This window comes from Scyliorhinus torazame, chromosome 7 (assembly GCF_047496885.1).
Source record: "Scyliorhinus torazame isolate Kashiwa2021f chromosome 7, sScyTor2.1, whole genome shotgun sequence".
Taxonomy (NCBI): domain Eukaryota; kingdom Metazoa; phylum Chordata; class Chondrichthyes; order Carcharhiniformes; family Scyliorhinidae; genus Scyliorhinus; species Scyliorhinus torazame.
In genome coordinates, this window is record NC_092713.1 from 109,126,892 (window position 1) to 109,146,274 (window position 19,383).

Below are 19,383 nucleotides of genomic sequence, written 5' to 3' on the forward strand. Positions count from 1 at the left end.
ACCAACGACATAGGTAGAAAAAGGGGTGTGGACGTAATAAACAAGTTTAGGGAGTTAGGCTGGAAGTTAAAAGCCAGGACAGACAGAGTTGTCATCTCTGGTTTGTTGCCAGTGCCATGTGATAGCGAGGCTAGGAATAGGGAGAGAGTGCAGTTGAACACGTGGCTGCAGGAATGGTGTAGGAGGGAGGGCTTCAGGTATTTGGATAATTGGAGCGCATTCTGGGGAAGCTGGGACCTGTACAAGCAGGACGGGTTGTATCTGAACCAGAGGGGCACCAATATCTTGGGAGGGAGGTTTTCTAGTACTCTTCGGGAGGGTTTAAACTAATTTTGCAGGGGAATGGGAACCGGATTTGTAGTCCAGCAACTAAGGTAGCCGATATTCAGGACGCCAAAGCGTGTAATGAGGCAGTGGGGAAGGGAACACTGACAAAGGAGAGTACTTGCAGGCACGGAGATGGGTTGAAGTGTGTATACTTCAACGCAAGAAGCATCAGGAATAAGGTGGGTGAACTTAAGGCATGGATCGGTACTTGGGACTACGATGTGGTGGCCATCGCGGAAACTTGGATAGAAGAGGGGCAGAAATGGTTGTTGGAGGTCCCTGGTTATAGATGTTTCAATAAGATTAGGGAGGGTGGTAAAAGAGGTGGGGGGGGGGGGGTGGCATTGTTAATTAGAGATAGTATAACAGCTGCAGAAAGGCAGTTCGAGGAGTATCACCCTATTGAGGTAGTATGGGTTGAAGTCAGAAATAGGAAAGGGGCAGTCACCTTGTCAGGAGTTTTCTATAGGCCCCCCAATAGTAGCAGAGATGTGGAGGAACAGATTGGGAAACAGATTTTGGAAAGGTGCAGAAGTCATAGGGTAGTAGTCATGGGCGACTTTAACTTCCCAAATATTGAGTGGAAACTCTTTAGATCAAATAGTTTGGATGGGGTGGTGTTTGTGCAGTGTGTCCAGGAAGCTTTTCTAACACAGTATGTAGATTGTCCGACCAGAGGAGGGGCAATATTGGATTTAGTACTTGGTAATGAACCAGGGCAAGTGATAGATTTGTTAGTGGGGGAGCATTTTGGAGATCGTGACCACAATTCTGTGACTTTCGCTTTAGTAATGGAGAGGGATAGGTACGTGCAACAGGGCAAGGTTTACAATTGGGGGAAGGGTAAATACGATGTTGTCAGACAAGAATTGAAGTGCATAAGTTGGGAACATAGGCTGTCAGGGAAGGACACAAGTGAAATGTGGAACTTGTTCAAGGAACAGGTACTACGTGTCCTTGATATGCATGTCCCTGTCAGGCAGTGAAGAGATGGTCGAGTGAGGGAACCATGGTTGACAAGAGAGGTTGAATGTCTTGTTAAGAGGAAAAAGGAGACTTATGTAAGGCTGAGGAAACAAGGTTCAGACAGGGCATTGGAGGGATACAAGATAGCCAGGAGGGAACTGAAGGGATTGGGAGAGCTAAGAGAGGGCATGAACAATCTTTGGCGGGTAGGATCAAGGAAAACCCCAAGGCCTTTTACACATATGTGAGAAATATGAGAATGACTAGAGCGAGGGTAGGTCCGATCAAGGATCGTAGCGGGAGATTGTGTATTGAATCTGAAGAGATAGGAGGTCTTGAACGAGTACTTTTCTTCTGTATTTACAAATGAGAGGGGCCATATTGTTGGAGAGGACAGTGTGAAACAGACTGGTAAGCTCGAGGAAATACTTGTTAGGAAGGAAGATGTGTTGGGCATTTTGAAAAACTTGAGGATAGACAAGTCCCCCGGGCCTGACGAGATATATCCAAGGATTCTATGGGAAGCAAGAGATGAAATTGCAGAGTCGTTGGCAATGATCTTTTCGTCCTCACTGTCAACAGGGGTGGTACCAGGGGATTGGAGAGTGGCGAATGTCGTGCCCCTGTTCAAAAAAGGGAATAGGGATAACCCTGGGAATTACAGGCCAGTTAGTCTTACTTCGGTGGTAGGCAAAGTCATGGAAAGGGTACTGAAGGATAGGATTTCTGAGCATCTGGAAAGACACTGCTTGATTAGGGATAGTCAGCACGGATTTGTGAGGGGTAGGTCTTGCCTTACAAGTCTTATTGAATTCTTTGAGGAGGTGACCAAGCATGTGGATGAAGGTAAAGCAGTGGATGTAGTGTACATGGATTTTAGTAAGGCATTTGATAAGGTTCCCCATGGTAGGCTTCTGCAGAAAGTAAGGAGGCATGGGATAGTGGGAAATTTGGCCAGTTGGATAACGAACTGGCTAACCGATAGAAGTCAGAGAGTGGTGGTGGATGGCAAATATTCAGCCTGGATCCCAGTTACCTGTGGCGTACCGCAGGGATCAGTTCTGGGTCCTCTGCTGTTTGTGATTTTCATTAATGACTTGGATGAGGGAGTTGAAGGGTGGGTCAGTAAATTTGCAGACGATATGAAGATTGGTGGAGTTGTGGATAGTAAGGAGGGCTGTTGTCGGCTGCAAAGAGACATAGATAGGATGCAGAGCTGGGCTGAGAAGTGGCAGATGGAGTTTAACCCTGAAAAGTGTGAGGTTGTCCATTTTGGAAGGACAAATATGAATGCGGAATACAGGGTTAACGGTAGAGTTCTTGGCAATGTGGAGGAGCAGAGAGATCTTGGGGTCTATGTTCATACATCTTTGAAAGTAGCCACTCAAGTGGATAGAGCTGTGAAGAAGGCCTATGGTGTTCTCGTGTTCATTAACAGAGGGATTGAATTTAAGAGCCGTGAGGTGATGATGCAGCTGTACAAAAACTTTGGTAAGGCCACATTTGGAGTACTGTGTACAGTTCTGGTTGCCTCATTTTAGGAAGGATGTGGAAGCTCTGGAAAAGGTGCAAAGAAGATTTACCAGGATGTTGCCTGGAATGGAGAGTAGGTCTTACGAGGAAAGGTTGAGGGTGCTAGGCCTTTTCTCATTAGAACGGAGAAGGATGAGGGGTGACTTGATAGAGGTTTATAAGATGATCAGGGGAATAGATAGAGTAGACAGTCAGAGACTTTTTCCCCGGGTGGAACAAACCATTACAAGGGGACATAAATTTAAGGTGAAAGGTGGAAGATATAGGGGGGATGTCAGAGGGTAGGTTCTTTACCCAGAGAGTAGTGGGGGCATGGAATGCACTGCCTGTGGAAGTAGTTGAGTCAGAAACATTAGGGACCTTCAAGCAGTTATTGGATAGGTACATGGATTGCAGTAAAATGATAAAGTGTAGATTTATTTGTTCTTAAGGGCAGCACGGTAGCATTGCGGATTGCACAATTGCTTCACAGCTCCAGGGTCCCAGGTTCAATTCCGGCTTGGGTCACTGTCTGTGCGGAGTCTGCACGTCCTCCCCGTGTCTGCGTGGGTTTCCTCCGGGTGCTCCGGTTTCCTCCCACAGTCCAAAGATGTGCAGGTTAGGTGGATTGGCCATGATAAATTGCCCTTAGTGTCCAAAATTGCCCTTGGTGTTGGGTGGAGGTGTTGGGTTTGGGTGGGGTGCTCTTTCCGGGAGCCGGTGAAGATTCGGGGGGCCGAATGGCCTCCTTCTGCACTGTGGATTCAATGATAATCTATGATTAATCTAGGACAACGGTTCAGCACAACATCGTGGGCCGAAGGGCCTGTTCTGTGCTGTATTTTCCATGTTCTATGTTCTAGGTGCCTGCGCACCAGTGCTCATATAGCTGTGCAAAAGCATGAATTTGGAAATTGTGAAATAAGAGGAAAGTGGGAAGAAATTTCAAGAAAAACAAAAAAAAATTAGGCTTGCTGGTAATTGGGAAAATATCAGAAGCAATCTTGTCCTTAAGCCCTTCTCAGATTCTTACTCGTGATTCAGTGGTGGAAGTTTGGAAGCAAATCTTAACAAGTCTTTTGTATGATCCATAAAAGAGAAGAAAGTTTAAGTCAACGACGTCTTTCTCCCACTTAGCACATTGACAAACCAAGAACGAATAACACAAAGATTATTTAAATCCATGGGAACAAGTTCAAAAATGTCATTTCAAGATGTCAACATACAAACTTGAAAAAAATGGTACTATAAAACAAGGCAAACACGCATACCAAAGTAAGAGTTTGTTTCCAGATGTCTTTGCATTGCGAAAATCAAGTTCCAGCCTGGTAAGAAAACAAGAACTGCTCCATCTACATCCAATGTTTCAATGTATTTGAGTAATGCTTCTATCAGTTCAAAAGGGGTCTCTTTTTCACTCATTTCAGCCATAGCACGTTTGGTTTCTGCCCCATAGTCATCACCACAGATCTTGTTACAGTTCACCTAGCAAGGCAGAGATTCTTCATTAAGTTTAAAAAGTTCGACTGCAACATCATCGAGCTGATATTATTTCAAACCCAACCAATATCCAGAGAACTGAGCTGATAACTCAACAAGCCACTGGCAAATTGCATCTTCAGAAAAGCTTAAATTGTTCCATTTCTTTGCATAATTACATGAAATGCATTTTTCTTTTTTTAAAAGCTGTTTAGTTTATTAAGGTACAACAAACTCAAGCCTCCAGGGCAATGTCTCAAATAAGGTTCTGGTCTGAAAGATGTAGGCTGGATTCTCCGATTCTGGGGCTATGTCCCCGCACTGGTGTGGGAACGGTGGCGTTATATGCCAGAAAACTGGCACAAAACGGTCACCGATTCCGTTTTGCTGGGGGCTAGCAGGACGGCAGTGTACAGCAACAGCTTTAGCTGCCGATACGCCCCGGAGAATTGCCGGGTTCATGGCCACGCATGCACATGCCGGCAGCCGCTCGCGGACCCGACCCGCGAAATTGTCTCCCCCTTCGGTCAGCTTGCGCAACCCGGACCCCCCCCCCAAAGAGCCCCTAGCCCAGAATAATGTTCCCCTTGCCCGCGGGTCGGCCCTCTCCCGACTGTGACGGCGCTGGACTGAGTCCGCAGCCGCCACGCCGAGTTCCGGACAGATGAGACCATGCGAGACCCATGCGTCGGGAACTCGGCCAGTCGGGGGCGGAGCATCAGGGGGCAGGTCTCAGGCAATGTCCTGAGGCCGTCGATACTTGGCACAGCTGTGGAGGGGGTGGAGCATCGCGAAAGCGGCGCCGCACCCAGTTTGGTCGGTATCTTGGATTTTCCGGACAGTCGCCAAAAGCAATTTCGGAGTCGCCGTCCGGAGAATCCAGCCCATAGTGTCTGCACAAATTTCAGGTTTGTCAGGCGGAATAAAGGGTACAGGATTTAAAGTAAACATCAACATTAAATGCACATTGTCAACTGAAAGTCAAATAACAATTTCAACAACATTTTGTCCAAAGATGTGCAGATTCGGTGGATTGTCCATGCTAAATTGCCCTCGTGTCCAAAAAAGGTTGGGTGGTGTTACTGGGATAGGGTGGAGGTATGGGCTTAAGTGGGGTGCTCTTTCCAAGGGCTGGTGCAGACTTGGTGGGCTGAATAGCCTCCTTCTGCACTGTAAATTCTATGATTCTATTTTAGAAGAATTCCAACAGTGCAGGAGGCCATCGACCCACAGACCACAACCAGTAAGAATAAACAACAACACCTTCTCCACAATAGTCCTCAATACCGGGGCCACGCAAGGCTGTGTACTTAGCCCCCTATTATACTCCCTGTACACACACGACTGCGTGGCAAAATTTAGTTCCAACTCCATCTACAAGTTTGTTGACGATACGAACATAGTGGGCTGGATCTCGAATAACGACAAGTCAGAATACAGGAGGGAGATAGAGAACCTAGTGGAGTGGTGCAGCGACAACAACCTATCCCCTCAATGCCAGCAAAACTAAAAAGCTAGTCATTGGCTTCAGGAAGCAAAGTTCCAAACACACCCCTGTCAGCATCAACGGGGCCACGGTGGAGATGGTTAGCAGTTTCAAATTCCTAGGGGTACACATCTCCAAAAATCTGTCCTGGTCCACCCACGTCGACGCTATCTCCAAGAAAGCACAACAGCGTCAATAATTCCTCAGGAAACTAAGGATATTCGGCATGTCCACATCAACTCTTACCAACCTTTACAGATGCACCATAGAAAGCATCCTATCTGGCTACATCACAGCCTGGTATGGCAACTGCTCAGCCCAAGACCGCAAGAAACTTCAGAGAATCGGGAACACAGCCCAGTCCATCACACGAACCTGCCTCCCCATCCATTGGCCACCGCTCCCGCTGCCTGGGGAAAGCGGACAGCATAATCAAAGACCCTTCCCAGCCGGCTTACTTACTCTTCCAACTTCTTCCATCAGGTAGGAGATACAAAAGTCTGAGAACATGCACGAACAGACTCAAAAACAACTTCTTCCTCACTGTTACCAGACTCCTAAACGACTCTCTTATGGACTGACTTCATTAACACTGCACCCCTATATTCTTCACCCGATGCCGGTGTTTATGTAGTTACATTGTGTACCTTGTGTTGCCCTATTATATATTTTCTTTTATTTTCATGTACTTAATGATCTATTGAGCTGCTCACAGAAAAATACTTTTCACTGTACCTCGGTACACGTGACAATAAACAAATCCAATCCATTTGGCCCATCAAGTCTGCACCGACCCTCTGAAAGAGCACCCTACCTAGGTCCATTCCCTCGCCCTATCACTGTAACTCCACCTAACCTGCATATCTTTGGACATCGGGGGGCAATTTAGTATGGCCAATACATCTAACCCGCACATCTTTGGACTATGGGAGAAAACCGGAGCACCCGAAGGGAACCCACGCAGACATGGGGAGAACATGCAAACTCCACACAGTCACCCAAAGCTGGAATTGAACCCAGATCCCTGGCTCTGTGAGACAGCAATGGTAAGCAGTTTCTCTGCATTTAATAAAAGATATTGCGCAGCTGCCAGTCGGAGATGAGACATGCAAATATGGCCCATGATATAATGTACACTTTGATTATCTTCCACGCAGATTCCACTAAGCTTTAGTGAGTTTATCCAGTGATTAGCTGAGCGAATCAGACAGAAGTTCCTATGTTTGATCACTAATCTATGTTATTACTGAATCATAGCTGGGACAGCAGTAGATGTACTACATCTGCTCAGCACAATGGGTCCACTCTGGGGGATTAGTGTCACAGTCAAGCTGGTGTATGGGAAAGAAATAGCAATCCAGATATGCTATAAAAGCACAAGTTAAGGAAATTTGAACACTTAAAAGATCCCCGATCAGAATTCAATCTTTTTATACCTCCTCATCATCTCCACCACCGTCCTCATCTTTATCCTTCTTCTTCTTGTCTCTCGGAGGAGGAATAAACCGAGTCATCTGTACACAGTCTTCTAAGAAATATTCTGGAATAACCAGCAAAGGTACTTGAAGCATGAAAATCCAGGCAGTTAGCAATCAGAATGTGAAATCCAAAATGAAGGACACTGTGTTTAGCAATGGTGAAAATCTACAGCAAATGCCATTGGTTTATGCTGCCTGAAGAATTCAAATTCCAAACTCTCTTGAAATTGTTCTGGGGATGGAACTCCATAATACCAAAGGTTTATATTATTTGCTATAAATCGTGCACACACATTAAAACAAATGAGAGACAGTAAAAATTTGAAAAAGATTTGGCAGTCATTTTGTTTTTTAACAAGGAGAGCAACTATTTCATAAAACATTGTCAGCACTCAAACACCACTGTACTATACTAAACCTCTACATCTCCAGAACGTTAGTTTTCAAAAGTATACCAATGTGTGATTTTTAACAGCTTAATTATTTTGAAAAGATTTACTGTTGAAGCATCAAAATGAGATTAAGATTAATATTCTTGCTAAACCCCCATCCCATCTTGAAAAACAATCCAACCTTGAGGATCAATATGTCTTTAGTGTAACGAGAACGACAAAGTTAGCTTGGAGAACGATGCGGAGTACAACCTACTTGCTATTCTAATTATATTCTTTCGTAATTAAATTGTTTAATTTAATTGTTAAATTGCAATTAAAATCAAATCAAAAGAGTGATTAGAGTACAGTGTGACATATCTATTAAGTTACAAAATAAGTAACTGTACAGCAGTATAATCCTTAATTTGCATCTCATTTGTAATGCATTACCCCAACTTTTACGCACCTTGAACAGGAAATGTTCTTCCAAATATTTCAATTATTGGACAGTCAAAGTAATACTCTCTGAACATGGTGGTGTCAATAGTGGCAGACATGAGAATAACATGAATATCAGGATAAGCTTGGACAACATCCCGCAAAACCACAAGGAGAAAATCAGTCTGAAAGAGATTTGAGAAGTTTTGGGTTCATAAAGGTAGTTCGTTATATAGGAAATCACATTTGAAAAACCTTAGATCGAAGTATAAGTCAACCTTTGAAGCCCCCAAAAACCAAGCCCAAAGAGGCAATAAGTGAAAATGCATTGGAACTCAAGTTTTAATACCTAGAGAGGTAAATCAAAAAAGCAGGGAAGACATGTTGAACTTTTATAAAGCTCTGGTTATGGCCCTAAAGTCTTGCATCAAATTCTGATCACCACACTTTAGGAAGAATGCATGATTCCTGGAGAGGGTGCATATGTCTCAGAATGGTTTCGGGGTGAGGGATTTCAGCTGGAAAGTTAGATTGGAGAAGCTAGGTTTATCCTCAATGGAGCCAGGGAGATTTTGACAGAGGTGTACCAGATTATGACAGGTTTAGTTAGTGATCAAAGAAAACTGGTTCTTATTAACTGACAACAGAATTACTACAGTGCAGAAGGAGGCCATCCGGCCCATCGAGTCTGCACCAACCTTCTGAAAGAGCACCCTACTCAGGCCCAATCCTCATAACCCCACCTAAGGGTTGGGACACTAAGGAGCAATTTAGCATGGCCAATCCACCGAACCTAATGTCTTTGGACTGTGGGAGGAAATCAGAAGCCCACACAAAACGTGCAAACTCAGTCACCCGAGGCCGGAATCAAACCCAGGTGCCTGGCGCTGTGAGACAACAGTATAAGGGGTAATTGTAAGCTATTTTCTTGTGTGATATTAAAGATATTTTAACACTGCCTTAGTAATAAAAGTTTGTTTTAATATATCAGATCCTAATTTGCAAGAAATAACTCCAGGAGCAAGGTATCCTTTCCTCACAGTCTTACATAATTAAAATGAAATATTCGGGTTTTTGCAGTATCCCGGGGGCCGGCAGGAGGGGGTGGGCCAGGCCAGGCAGGAGGCAAGCTGGGACGGGCAAGAGGTGACTGACCATGCGTGGCAGGCCTGGCAGGAAGGGGCAGGGCAAGATGGGACAGGCCGGGCCAGAAGGGGTACGCCGGGGTTTTCCAGGCAGGAGGGGGTGGTCCGGGCCAGGCGGGAGTAAGTGAGGTGCCAGTTTGGCGTTAATATCGTGTGCTCAAAGCTGCAAAAACTGAGCCTTCTAAAACTGAATTTGAACCCAATAAAAATTCTGTAAATATGGGAAAAAAAATGTGCTTGATGGCTGCAGAAGCACATTTTCCTGGCTGGGGACACTAGCTGCAGCATGTGGAATGCAAGAGAACAGAGGGAGATTTTTTAAAATCTGTACCGCTATCAAAAAAAATTAAATGACAGAAATTAACATTAAAGTTGAAGGCAGCCATATTGGATGTCCCTTTGGAAACAAAGAATGTGCAAATACTCACATTAATGTCCCTCTCATGGATTTCATCCACTATTACATGGCTTATACCACGAAGGCCAGCTTCTAATTTCCTCAGCAGCACACCTAAGAGTACAATAATCATCAGTTTCATTAAGTAGAAAGAAAGTTATTTTACGCCTATGTCAAACTTTTAGATAGATTGCATCAGGTTGCTTTTGGCCCACTAAAAGAAGAGATATCATTTTTTGCAACCTGCCTGCATAAGCTCTGCTGAGCATTTCCGTAATATTGTTTACAGGCAGTTTTTGTTTTAGTCACACTAACCTTCTATTCATTTTCAAAACAGAATCAGAAAATGGTTACAGCATTTGAATCGTTTCTGGAAGAGCAATTCGCCCAATCCCACTCCCCTGCCTTTTCCCAACAGACATGAAAATAATGATCCAATTCTCTTTTGAAAGCCACTGTTGAATTTGCCTCCCCCACACAATCAGACAGTATATTTCAGATCCTAACCATTTGCTGTTACCATGTTAAAATTTCCAAATTATTTTTGTTCCAGCTGATAAAACACCCCACTTTCAAAAAACAAAATAATACTCAGTCATCTCTCAGATCTCCAAGGTGTGGGGATTCTGGAGTAGATCAAATGGGAAATAGCATCTGTAGAGAACGAAACATAATTACCCTTGAGTCCACTGAACCTTCTACAGAACTGCAAAGGGCTAGAAATTTGCTTAATTATATAATGGATTGGGGGGGAGACATGGGCAGAATGGAAAATCAGTGATAGGTTGGAGCGAAGAAGAGATTGGTAAAGATGTCATTGATATTAGACAAAGTGGCTGCAAGGGACAGTGGCCATGTGGGGGAGGGTTGGATAGTGTTGGGACAAGCAAGCAAAGCTGAATACAGAAAAAGGGGAAGTCAAAGTGGAGGGGAACGTTCACAGCCTAAAGTTGGTGAGTTCAATGTTGAGCCCAGGGGGCTGTAACGTGCGTAATTGGAAGCATAGGTGCTGTTCTTCCAGTTTGCGTTGGTCTTCACTGGAGCATTTTAGCAGGCCGAGGACAGACAAATGGGCAACCGAAATTCCATCCCTCCATATTTTAAATCCACCCAGGATTCCTCCAGGATATAAAACACTCTTCGGACAGCCACTCTCACTGCATTCTGGGATAAACACTCAGTGCCATGCACCACCACATGCAGACACTCAACCTCTCTCTCCAGCAGCACCGACGACTGACTTTCTGTGAAAACTGTGCTTATCACCAGTTAATTTCATTCTTCACCTCATATGACAAAAAGCTATTCCCTTCCTTTCAGGTGATAAGGAGCACAAGCTCCAGCAACTTACAGATACCAATACCCTTCCAGGACCCTTCACACCTTCCCATCCCGCTGACCCCATTCCTTCTTCCAATCCCAGTCCTTGCCATGTATTCACTATACCCTCTGACTTTCCCCTCTGATGCCAAATGTTCTGTACTCAGCAATTCATCCCATTACACCCTCACCTTATAGGATTTTGGGCTCAGCACGATGCTGAATTCTTCTTCCATCACCTTCACCTCCATGCTCACTTCTTTGGGCAGGTGTCATCCCCCATTCAATAGGCCCTTTCACTCACCTCCAGTTTTCTCCCTCCATCCAGACCCCTTCCTCTGGCTTATCAGCTCAATCTTTTCATTGAGAACTGTCAGCGCAACCTTGGCTGCCTCAATTTCTCTATTCCTCTTACCCACTCCAACCTAATTTCTTCTGAACTTTCTGCACTCCATTCTCTCAAGCCAAACCTTGATTTTGTTATCAGACCTGCCAACAAGGGTGGTACTAGTGTTGCCTGGTGCACTTTACCTCGTAGAGACGGAGTACCAACACTTCCTCCTACCTCCCCTTGGACCACGGCCCCATCACCAAACATGAAGCTCTTGTTTCCAGGACTGTCGTGAACCTCATTGCCTCTGGACACCTTCCCTCCCAAACTTCCAAACCTCCTAGTCTCCCAACCCCACAGTCCACTCCTATCTGCTTCACAAACATGACGACCGCCCAGGCAGGCACATCGTATCAGCCTGTTCCTGCTCCATTGAACTTACTATTTCTACTGCATTCTCGCTCCTCTTGTGCAGTACCTTCCCACGTACATTCATGATTCCTCCAATGTCCTACATCTCATCAACAATTTGCAGTTTCCCGGCCCCAATTGCTGCCTCTTCACTACGGACGTCAAATCCCTCTACACCTCCATCCCCCAGCAGGAGGGTCACAGGACTCTCTGCCTCTTGCTCGAGCAGCAGCCCAAACAATCCCCATTCACCACAACTCTCCTCCACCTGGCTGAACTCCTCTTAATTAGCAATTTCTCCTTTAACTTGTCTCAATTCCTGCAAATAAGTGTGGCTACGGGTACCTGCATGGGCACACGGTACATCTATCTTTTTGTGGGGTATGCAGTACATTCCTTTTCCAGTCTTACTCAGACCCACTCCCACAACTCTTTGTCTGTTACATCAATGACTAGATCGGTGCCTCTTCAGCTCTCATCTGTACCTTCACATGGTCTAACTCTGACACTTCCCTTCTTGACCTCTTTGTCTCTATTTCTGGTGATAGACTGACCACCAGTATTCATTACAAACCCACTGACTCGCAGATACCTCGATTACAACTCCTCACATCCCACTCCCTGCAAGGACTCCACCCCTTCTCCCAGTTTCTCCGTCTCTGCCGCATCTGTTCCGATGATGCCACCTTCGAAAACAGTGTCAGACAGGACTGCCTTTTCTTGCAACCAAGGTTTCCACCCCTCCCCCCCCACCCCCTCTCTCCCCATATACATACAGAATATACAGAAATATACATGACATTAACTGAACTATCACAACCCACATTAGTCAATTATTAAACTAATAGGCAATAATATTCTTCAGTTAAAAGCAAATTACTGCAAATGCTGGAATCTGAAACAAAGAGAGAAAATATTGGACAATCTCAGCAAGTCTGACAGCATCTGTGGAGAGAGAAGGGAGCCAACGTTGAGTCTGGATGACTCTTTCAACAGCTTTAACAAAGAGTCACCCAACACTTCTTATTTTTGTCCTCCCCATCTCACCCTCATCTAAAAATTGCCCATCCCAACTGCTCATGTTTCAAATCTTCTTTCTTATGTTGATGATGAACTAGTTTCCGATCCACAGGCTAGAAAGCGGTGCCACCCAGTGCTGCTTCTTACATTCTATTGTATAATGAGTAATTGAATAGTCATGTGAAAGCAACTCATAAACATAGATTGGTTGAGGCAGCACGTGGCATAGTGGTTGGCACCGGGACTACGGCGCTGAGGACCCGGGTTCGAATCCAGACCCTGGGTCACTGTCAGTGTGGAGTTTGCACATTCTCCCAGTGTCTGCGTGGGTTTCGCCCCCACAACTAAAGATGTGCAGGTTAGGTGGACTGGCCATGCTAAATTGCCCCTTAATTGGAAAAATAATAATTGGGTACTCTAAATTTTTTTTAAAAAAATAAGATAAACATAGATTGGTGGACATGGAACAACTAGTAATGGTGCATTGATTGAAACGTATTTCAGGGAGGGGCTTTGCCTTGCTGAACCTGTTGTAAGTTTCACTGAGCCTAGGCACTACAAATGGAGGGGTGCTGGGGATGGAAGAGAGGGGGGTTGAGTCGAGAGGAAGTGGTTGGGGATTTCTGGGATGGGGTAGGATGCGGACAGTGACTGGGGTTTGTTCTTTGTCCCATTTGCTCGGTGGGGCTGTCTGCCTTCTTGGGTGGTTCTGGTTTCAGGGTTATGGGAGATGGAGCGGATAATCCCTTGCAGTGGAAATGGTTCACTTGATGGGGAGGGGGGGTGAGGCACCAACGATTCGATTGGTTATGTGGAATGCGCATGGTTTGGGGGGAGGGCAGTGAAACAGGCAAGAGTTTTCTCGTATTTGAAGAGTTTCAGGGCCGATGTGGTGCTTTTGCAGGAGACCCACTTGTGGGTGAGTGACCAGATTAGACTCCGTAAGGGTTGCATTAGCCAAGTGTTCCACTTGGGCTTTGACAGCAGGGCCCTCGGGACGCAATACTAATTAATTTGCCCCAGGTACCAACATCCTTTACTTAGATGAACACAAGAGACATTTAAACACCATCTCCCTCAAAACCAAAACAACATTTTAAAAATTGCTCATTAGCTTTACACGTTCTGACAAAACAATTTTACTGTAAGTCAGCTGTCTTGCATTGCAATACTAACCTACAGTACAGAACATTATGCTGCCATGTGGCCTTGGCAATATGGATTCAAAACGAACACTGTAACCACAACTCTTGCCTAGATCTTCTCCACGTTCACAAGCAACACGCTCTGCAACTGACACAGCGCTAATACGTCGAGGCTGGAAAATAAATCAACAGGAAATTAAATATTGTTTGTAAACATAAGCAATACTTCCAGTAGCAAAGGGTTCAATACCCAAAACATCAACTTGCATTTTTTTCAATTTATGCTACTAATCTTCCAAAATTTAAAAAACTCACTGCATTTATTTAGAATATATCATAGAATCCCTACAGTGCAGGAGGCGGTCCTTTGGCCAATCGAGTCTGCTCCAAACGTCTGAAAGAGCACCCTACCTAGGCCCACGGCCCCACCCTATCCCCATAACCCAGTAATCCCACCTAACCTTTTGGACCCAAAGGGGCAATTTAGCATGGCCGATCCATCTAACCTGCACATCTTTGGACTGTGGGATGAAACTGGAGCACCAGGAGAAAACCCACGCAGACACAGGAAACATACAAGTTCCACATAGACTATTGCCCAAGACTGGAATGGAACCTGGGCCCCTGGCGCTGTGATGCACCAGTGCTAACCACTGTGCCACCTTGTTTTGAGCTTTCAAAATACTATTTGACTGATTACATTAGAAGTGCATGTGCAAAAATAATTAAACCCAATTTGAAATATAGATTGCAATAATAATTTTTTTGTCCAGTTCTGCAAACAGTCAACCACGAATCGCGTGTACACATTATGTCTATTCGAGTAAGCTAAAATATCAAGGTGGCATTTGGGGTTTTTGGGGGCAGTGGATTTGGAACAGAGCATTTTTCATGGCACCAGGATATTTTAATTATCAATGAGGTGTCTCCAAAACCACATCAATTTTGATATGTCGAATACAGAATGAATTATTATAGTTACCTTAACCAAAAGAACTTAGGTGAGGTTTTATAGAGGAAGGTCCGAAACTGTAGCCACTATACAAGCTTTCTGTTACTGTCCAACTAGAGCCCATCTACCCACTACATGATTATCTGGAATCAAATGGGCAGATCCATCCCTTTGGAGATGGATTGCAAAGACAATAAGTCGATAAGTATGTTTCTCGTAGATCTCTTAGTAGTTCTCACGCACCTGTGTGACTACAATGTTACACTCCGAACCTTTGCCGCTTCTAATGTATTGATCCAGGATGTATTGAGGGACCTGAGTAGTTTTACCACACCCAGTTTGACCTCGAACAATGATTACTGGACTGCAGCTGACTGATTTAAGCATTTCATCTTCAAAATTTTTGACTGGTAATTGGGTTCTTTCATTCAGTATCTGTAATGAGACAAAACACAATTGTCAATACCGAACTTCGAAAACATAAGCATAAAAAGGATAGGTTATTGGGCTTATTTCACTACACAAGGGTGCATTACCCCAAAAGTACCACCTAATTTAAAACAACCACCTACTGGTGTAGCAGCAACCAGCATTTATATAGTATCTTTAATGTAGCAAAACATCGCAAAGAGGTCCAAAGCACATTACACCAAGTTGCATAAGGAGATATTAGGACACAGAACCAATGGTCGATGAGGTCAGCTTTAAGGAGCATTTTAAAAGGAAGACAGACTCAGATTTAGGGAAGGAATTAAGAGAGCATGGGGCCCAGCCAGCTAATGGCACATTTGCCAATGGCAGAGCGATTAAAATCATGCCTTTATATGAATTGGAGGAAAACAGCAATTCTGGAGGACTGTAAAGTTAGAGGCAACAGAGGTCAGGAGGGAGCAAGGCCATGGGGAGATGTGAATTAAAAAATGTAATTCTTGTGTTCAAGATATTAAGTTCAGAAGATAAGCTGTAAAGAGTGAAGTTAGTACTCGTTTAAAAACTAAAAGTTGTTCCTCTGCTGCACCTTTCTGATAATGATAGTTTCTGATAATTGTTAGCAATCCCATTTTGGAATCTGAGAATCCAGTGTTTAGATAATCTAGTGAAGAGTTTACATAGGTCATAATAATGACAGAAATTTCTAACTGGTAAAGGTCGACACAAAAATACAAAAAAGGACGACTTGAAATCAAATTGTGAACATAGGAAGAGCGCATAGATGAGGGATTTTTATTACAATACACGTACTTTCAGAAGGGTTTCAATGTCTTTGAGTGAGTGACAGATTCATTATGATAATATCTCATTCAATACACTGCACATCTAAAAATACTGCATTCCCCCTCAGTATTGCATTGAAGTGCCAGCTTAGATTGTATGCTTCAAACCCCTAAGAGCTTGAACTCAATTTCTAAACTTAGAAATGATCTGCTAGGTACTGTACAAAACTGTCAAATGATTCAATATCAAGTCAACAAAAACAGCTAAGTTATTCTACTAAAGAACTGCAAAGTGCATATAAGGAAAAATGTACATACACGTTGCAGGTTGGTATCATTCTGCACCTGGTATTGTAGCTCATTCTGCAGGTCCGCACTGATTTGTTCCGGCAGTGCCTACGGAAAGTACAATTGAGTTACAATGGCTGTCAAGGAACAAAAATGTTAACCCAACCTGCATATTTAATGTAACAGAACAAGTCTCATCAACATTCTCATAGAAAATAAAATGGTGCTCTCCCTCTTAGGGGAGCATGAAATTTGTAACAAGGGAGATTCTGTCACGCCAATAAAAATATAACTTTTGAATGGAAAGTCTAAATCAAACAATGATGCTGCTGCATGACTTTCCCGCAAGGGCCTGCCCTACAGACTAGCCTGTCAAAGCTTCGTGAGGTTCTCCTTCATCAAAACAGCTAGGCGAGCTTTACTGAGCTGGAGAATCTAACGGGCTGCCTCGTTAGTTTACTCCTTGTGTAAGGGGCTTTACTGATTTTTGTATATTTTAAAACAGTAATTGGTGTTTCTCAAGACTTGCAAAAGAATTCCGAGTTGCTGACCACCTCCACCCATCTTTCCAACCCACTGTACTTTCAATCCCAATAATAGAGATAAATTGTGTCTCTCTATATCTCCAAGGCGTTTCTGGCTTCTGAACACTCTCTCCTGCAAAGATTTTCAATGGCAAGTTCCAACAGCAGAGGGAAGACTTGGCTAAGGTGGTGGAGCTGCTCAGAGCTGAGATTGAGAGGGCAAAGCAGAAATTAGAGGCTCAGGGCATGAAGATCCAGAAGGTGGAGGCGGTGGTGGGGGAGCACGAGGAGCGGATGGTCTCGTTGGAGATGGTGCTGGTTTTGAACAGCCATAAGAGGCCGAGAGAGAAATTGGAGGACCTGGAGAACCACTCCAGGAGACAGAACCTGAGGATTGTTGGAATGCCTGAGGGCATTGAGGGAGCCGAGGCCACCAACTATGTGGAGAGCATGCTGGAGAAGTTGATGGGGGGAGGGGATCTATGACTGGCCCCTCAAGGTGGATCAGGAGAACAGGGCGCTAAGGACAAGGCTGCAGGTAGGAGAGCTGCCGAGAGCGATGGTTGGGAGGCTGCATCAATTCTTGGATAAAGAAAAGATCCTGAAATGAGCAAGGCATACCAGGAAATGCACCTGGGAAGGGAGTGTGGTGTGGGTCTATCAGGACCTGGGTGCGGAGTTGACGAAGAGGGGGGCCAGGTTCAACCAGATAAAGGCAGCTCTCTTTAAGAAGGGGGTGTAGTTTGGGGTTTTCTACCCTGCCCGCTTGTGGGCGACACATCAGAAACAGGAGTTTTATTTTGGTTGCCAGAGAAAGCGATGGACTTTATGAGGGACCATGGACTGGGAGGAGTGCGAGGACAATGAACTTTTGAGAGTAGCTTGGAGTTCATTGTAAAGCAAATGGGGTGGGTTTTGATGTGGGAGTGACGATGGTGAATGTGCCTTTTGCGGTCTTTGTTTGTTGATGCTCGGGGGGATTGGGGTGGACTGGAGGGGTGAAGGGGAAGTCAGAGGCCTTGGGCGGGGGCCACCAACTAGCTGGGAGGGCTAGTTAACAGGAGTGAAAGAGGGGGTTGCCAGGAGGAAGGCGTTTGTGTGTGTGAGTGAGTGAGTGAGTGAGTGAGTGAGTGAGTGAGTGAGTGAGTGAGTGAGTGAGTGAGTGAGTGAGTGAGTGAGTGAGTGAGTGAGTGAGTGAGTGAGTGAGTGAGTGAGTGAGTGAGTGAGTGAGTGAGTGAGTGAGTGAGTGAGTGAGTGAGTGAGTGAGTGAGTGAGTGAGTGAGTGAGTGAGTGAGTGAGTGAGTGAGTGAGTGAGTGAGTGAGTGAGTGAGTGAGTGAGTGAGTGAGTGAGTGAGTGAGTGAGTGAGTGAGTGAGTGAGTGAGTGAGTGAGTGAGTGAGTGAGTGAGTGAGTGAGTGAGTGAGTGAGTGAGTGAGTGAGTGAGTGAGAGAGAGAGGGGGGGGGGAGAATGCTGACATGGGAGTGGTTGGTGTGGCCCAGAAGGGAGAGATGGCGGCGGACTGAGGGCGGGCGTGGAAGGGTACGTGACGCGGGCCCAGAGCTGGCTCAAAAAGGGGTATGGCTGATCGGCAGAGGAGGGGTGAATCAGCAGTGCTAATCACTGTGCCACCGCTGCATTGCACCCACTATTTCTAGAGCCACTTCCCTAACTACTCTGGGATGTGTATCAACAGGTCCTGGGGTTTAATCAGCCTTCAATCCCATTAATTTCCCCAACATCATTTCCCAACTAATACTGATTTCCTTTAGTTCCTACCTCTCACTAAACCCAGTGTTCCCCAACATTTCTAATATGTTATTTCTAGTATGTGTCTCTCTTTGTGAAGACAGAACCAATGTATTTTGTTGGTCAGTCATTTCTTTATTCCCAAGTATACATCCTCTGTTTCTGGCTGTAAGGGACCTACAGTTATCTTCACCAATCTTTTTCTCTTCACATACCTATAGAAACCTTTCCAGGCAATTTTTATGTTCCCCACAAGCTTACTATCGTGTTCTATTTTCCCCTCAATCAACCGTTTGGTCCTCCTTTGTTGAATTCTAAAATGCTCCCAATCATCAGGTCTGCTATTTTTCTCTGGCAAATTTGTATGTCTCTTCCTTGGATCTAATACGATCTCTAATTTCCCTTGTAAGCCATGGTTTGGCCACCTTTCCTGTTTTGTTTTAGCGCCAGACAGGATTGGACAATTGCTGCAGTTCAATCATGCGCTCTTTGAATGTTTGCCATTGCCCATCCATTTTACCTTCCCTAATTCAACATAGCCAACTTGCACTTCATACAATCGTAGTTTCCTTTATTTAGATTCAGGACCCTAGTCTCAGAGTCAACACTATCACTCTCCACCTTGATTATGCTCGCTGATCCCCAAGGGGCCTTGTACAACTAGATTGCCAATTATTCCTTTCTCAGAATAGAAAGGAATAGTTGGCTGTACTGATTGGATTAGATGAAGTCGGATGGGAGGAGGCTCAAGCGACACATAAACACCAGCATAAACCAGCTGGGCCAAATGGCCTGCTTCTGTGCTGCAAAATTCTATGTTTTGTCTGTGT

At 44.8% G+C, this 19,383-nt stretch overlaps 1 protein-coding gene across 3 annotated transcripts in view; it reads right to left on the minus strand.

Annotated features, from left to right (window-relative positions):
• The window catches only part of dhx9 (DEAH (Asp-Glu-Ala-His) box helicase 9), a 133,440-nt gene that overhangs the window by 31,605 nt on the left and 82,452 nt on the right, over positions 1–19,383 (minus strand). For all 3 annotated transcript variants that reach the window (XM_072511240.1, XM_072511239.1, XM_072511241.1), the window contains 7 exons: positions 16,314–16,391; positions 15,025–15,216; positions 13,861–14,002; positions 9,634–9,716; positions 8,089–8,245; positions 7,207–7,310; positions 4,077–4,290 (listed from right to left, as the gene is read on the minus strand). In XM_072511240.1, the coding sequence (XP_072367341.1) occupies positions 4,077–4,290; positions 7,207–7,310; positions 8,089–8,245; positions 9,634–9,716; positions 13,861–14,002; positions 15,025–15,216; positions 16,314–16,391 (970 nt within the window). The remainder of the gene's footprint in view (positions 1–4,076; positions 4,291–7,206; positions 7,311–8,088; positions 8,246–9,633; positions 9,717–13,860; positions 14,003–15,024; positions 15,217–16,313; positions 16,392–19,383) is intronic.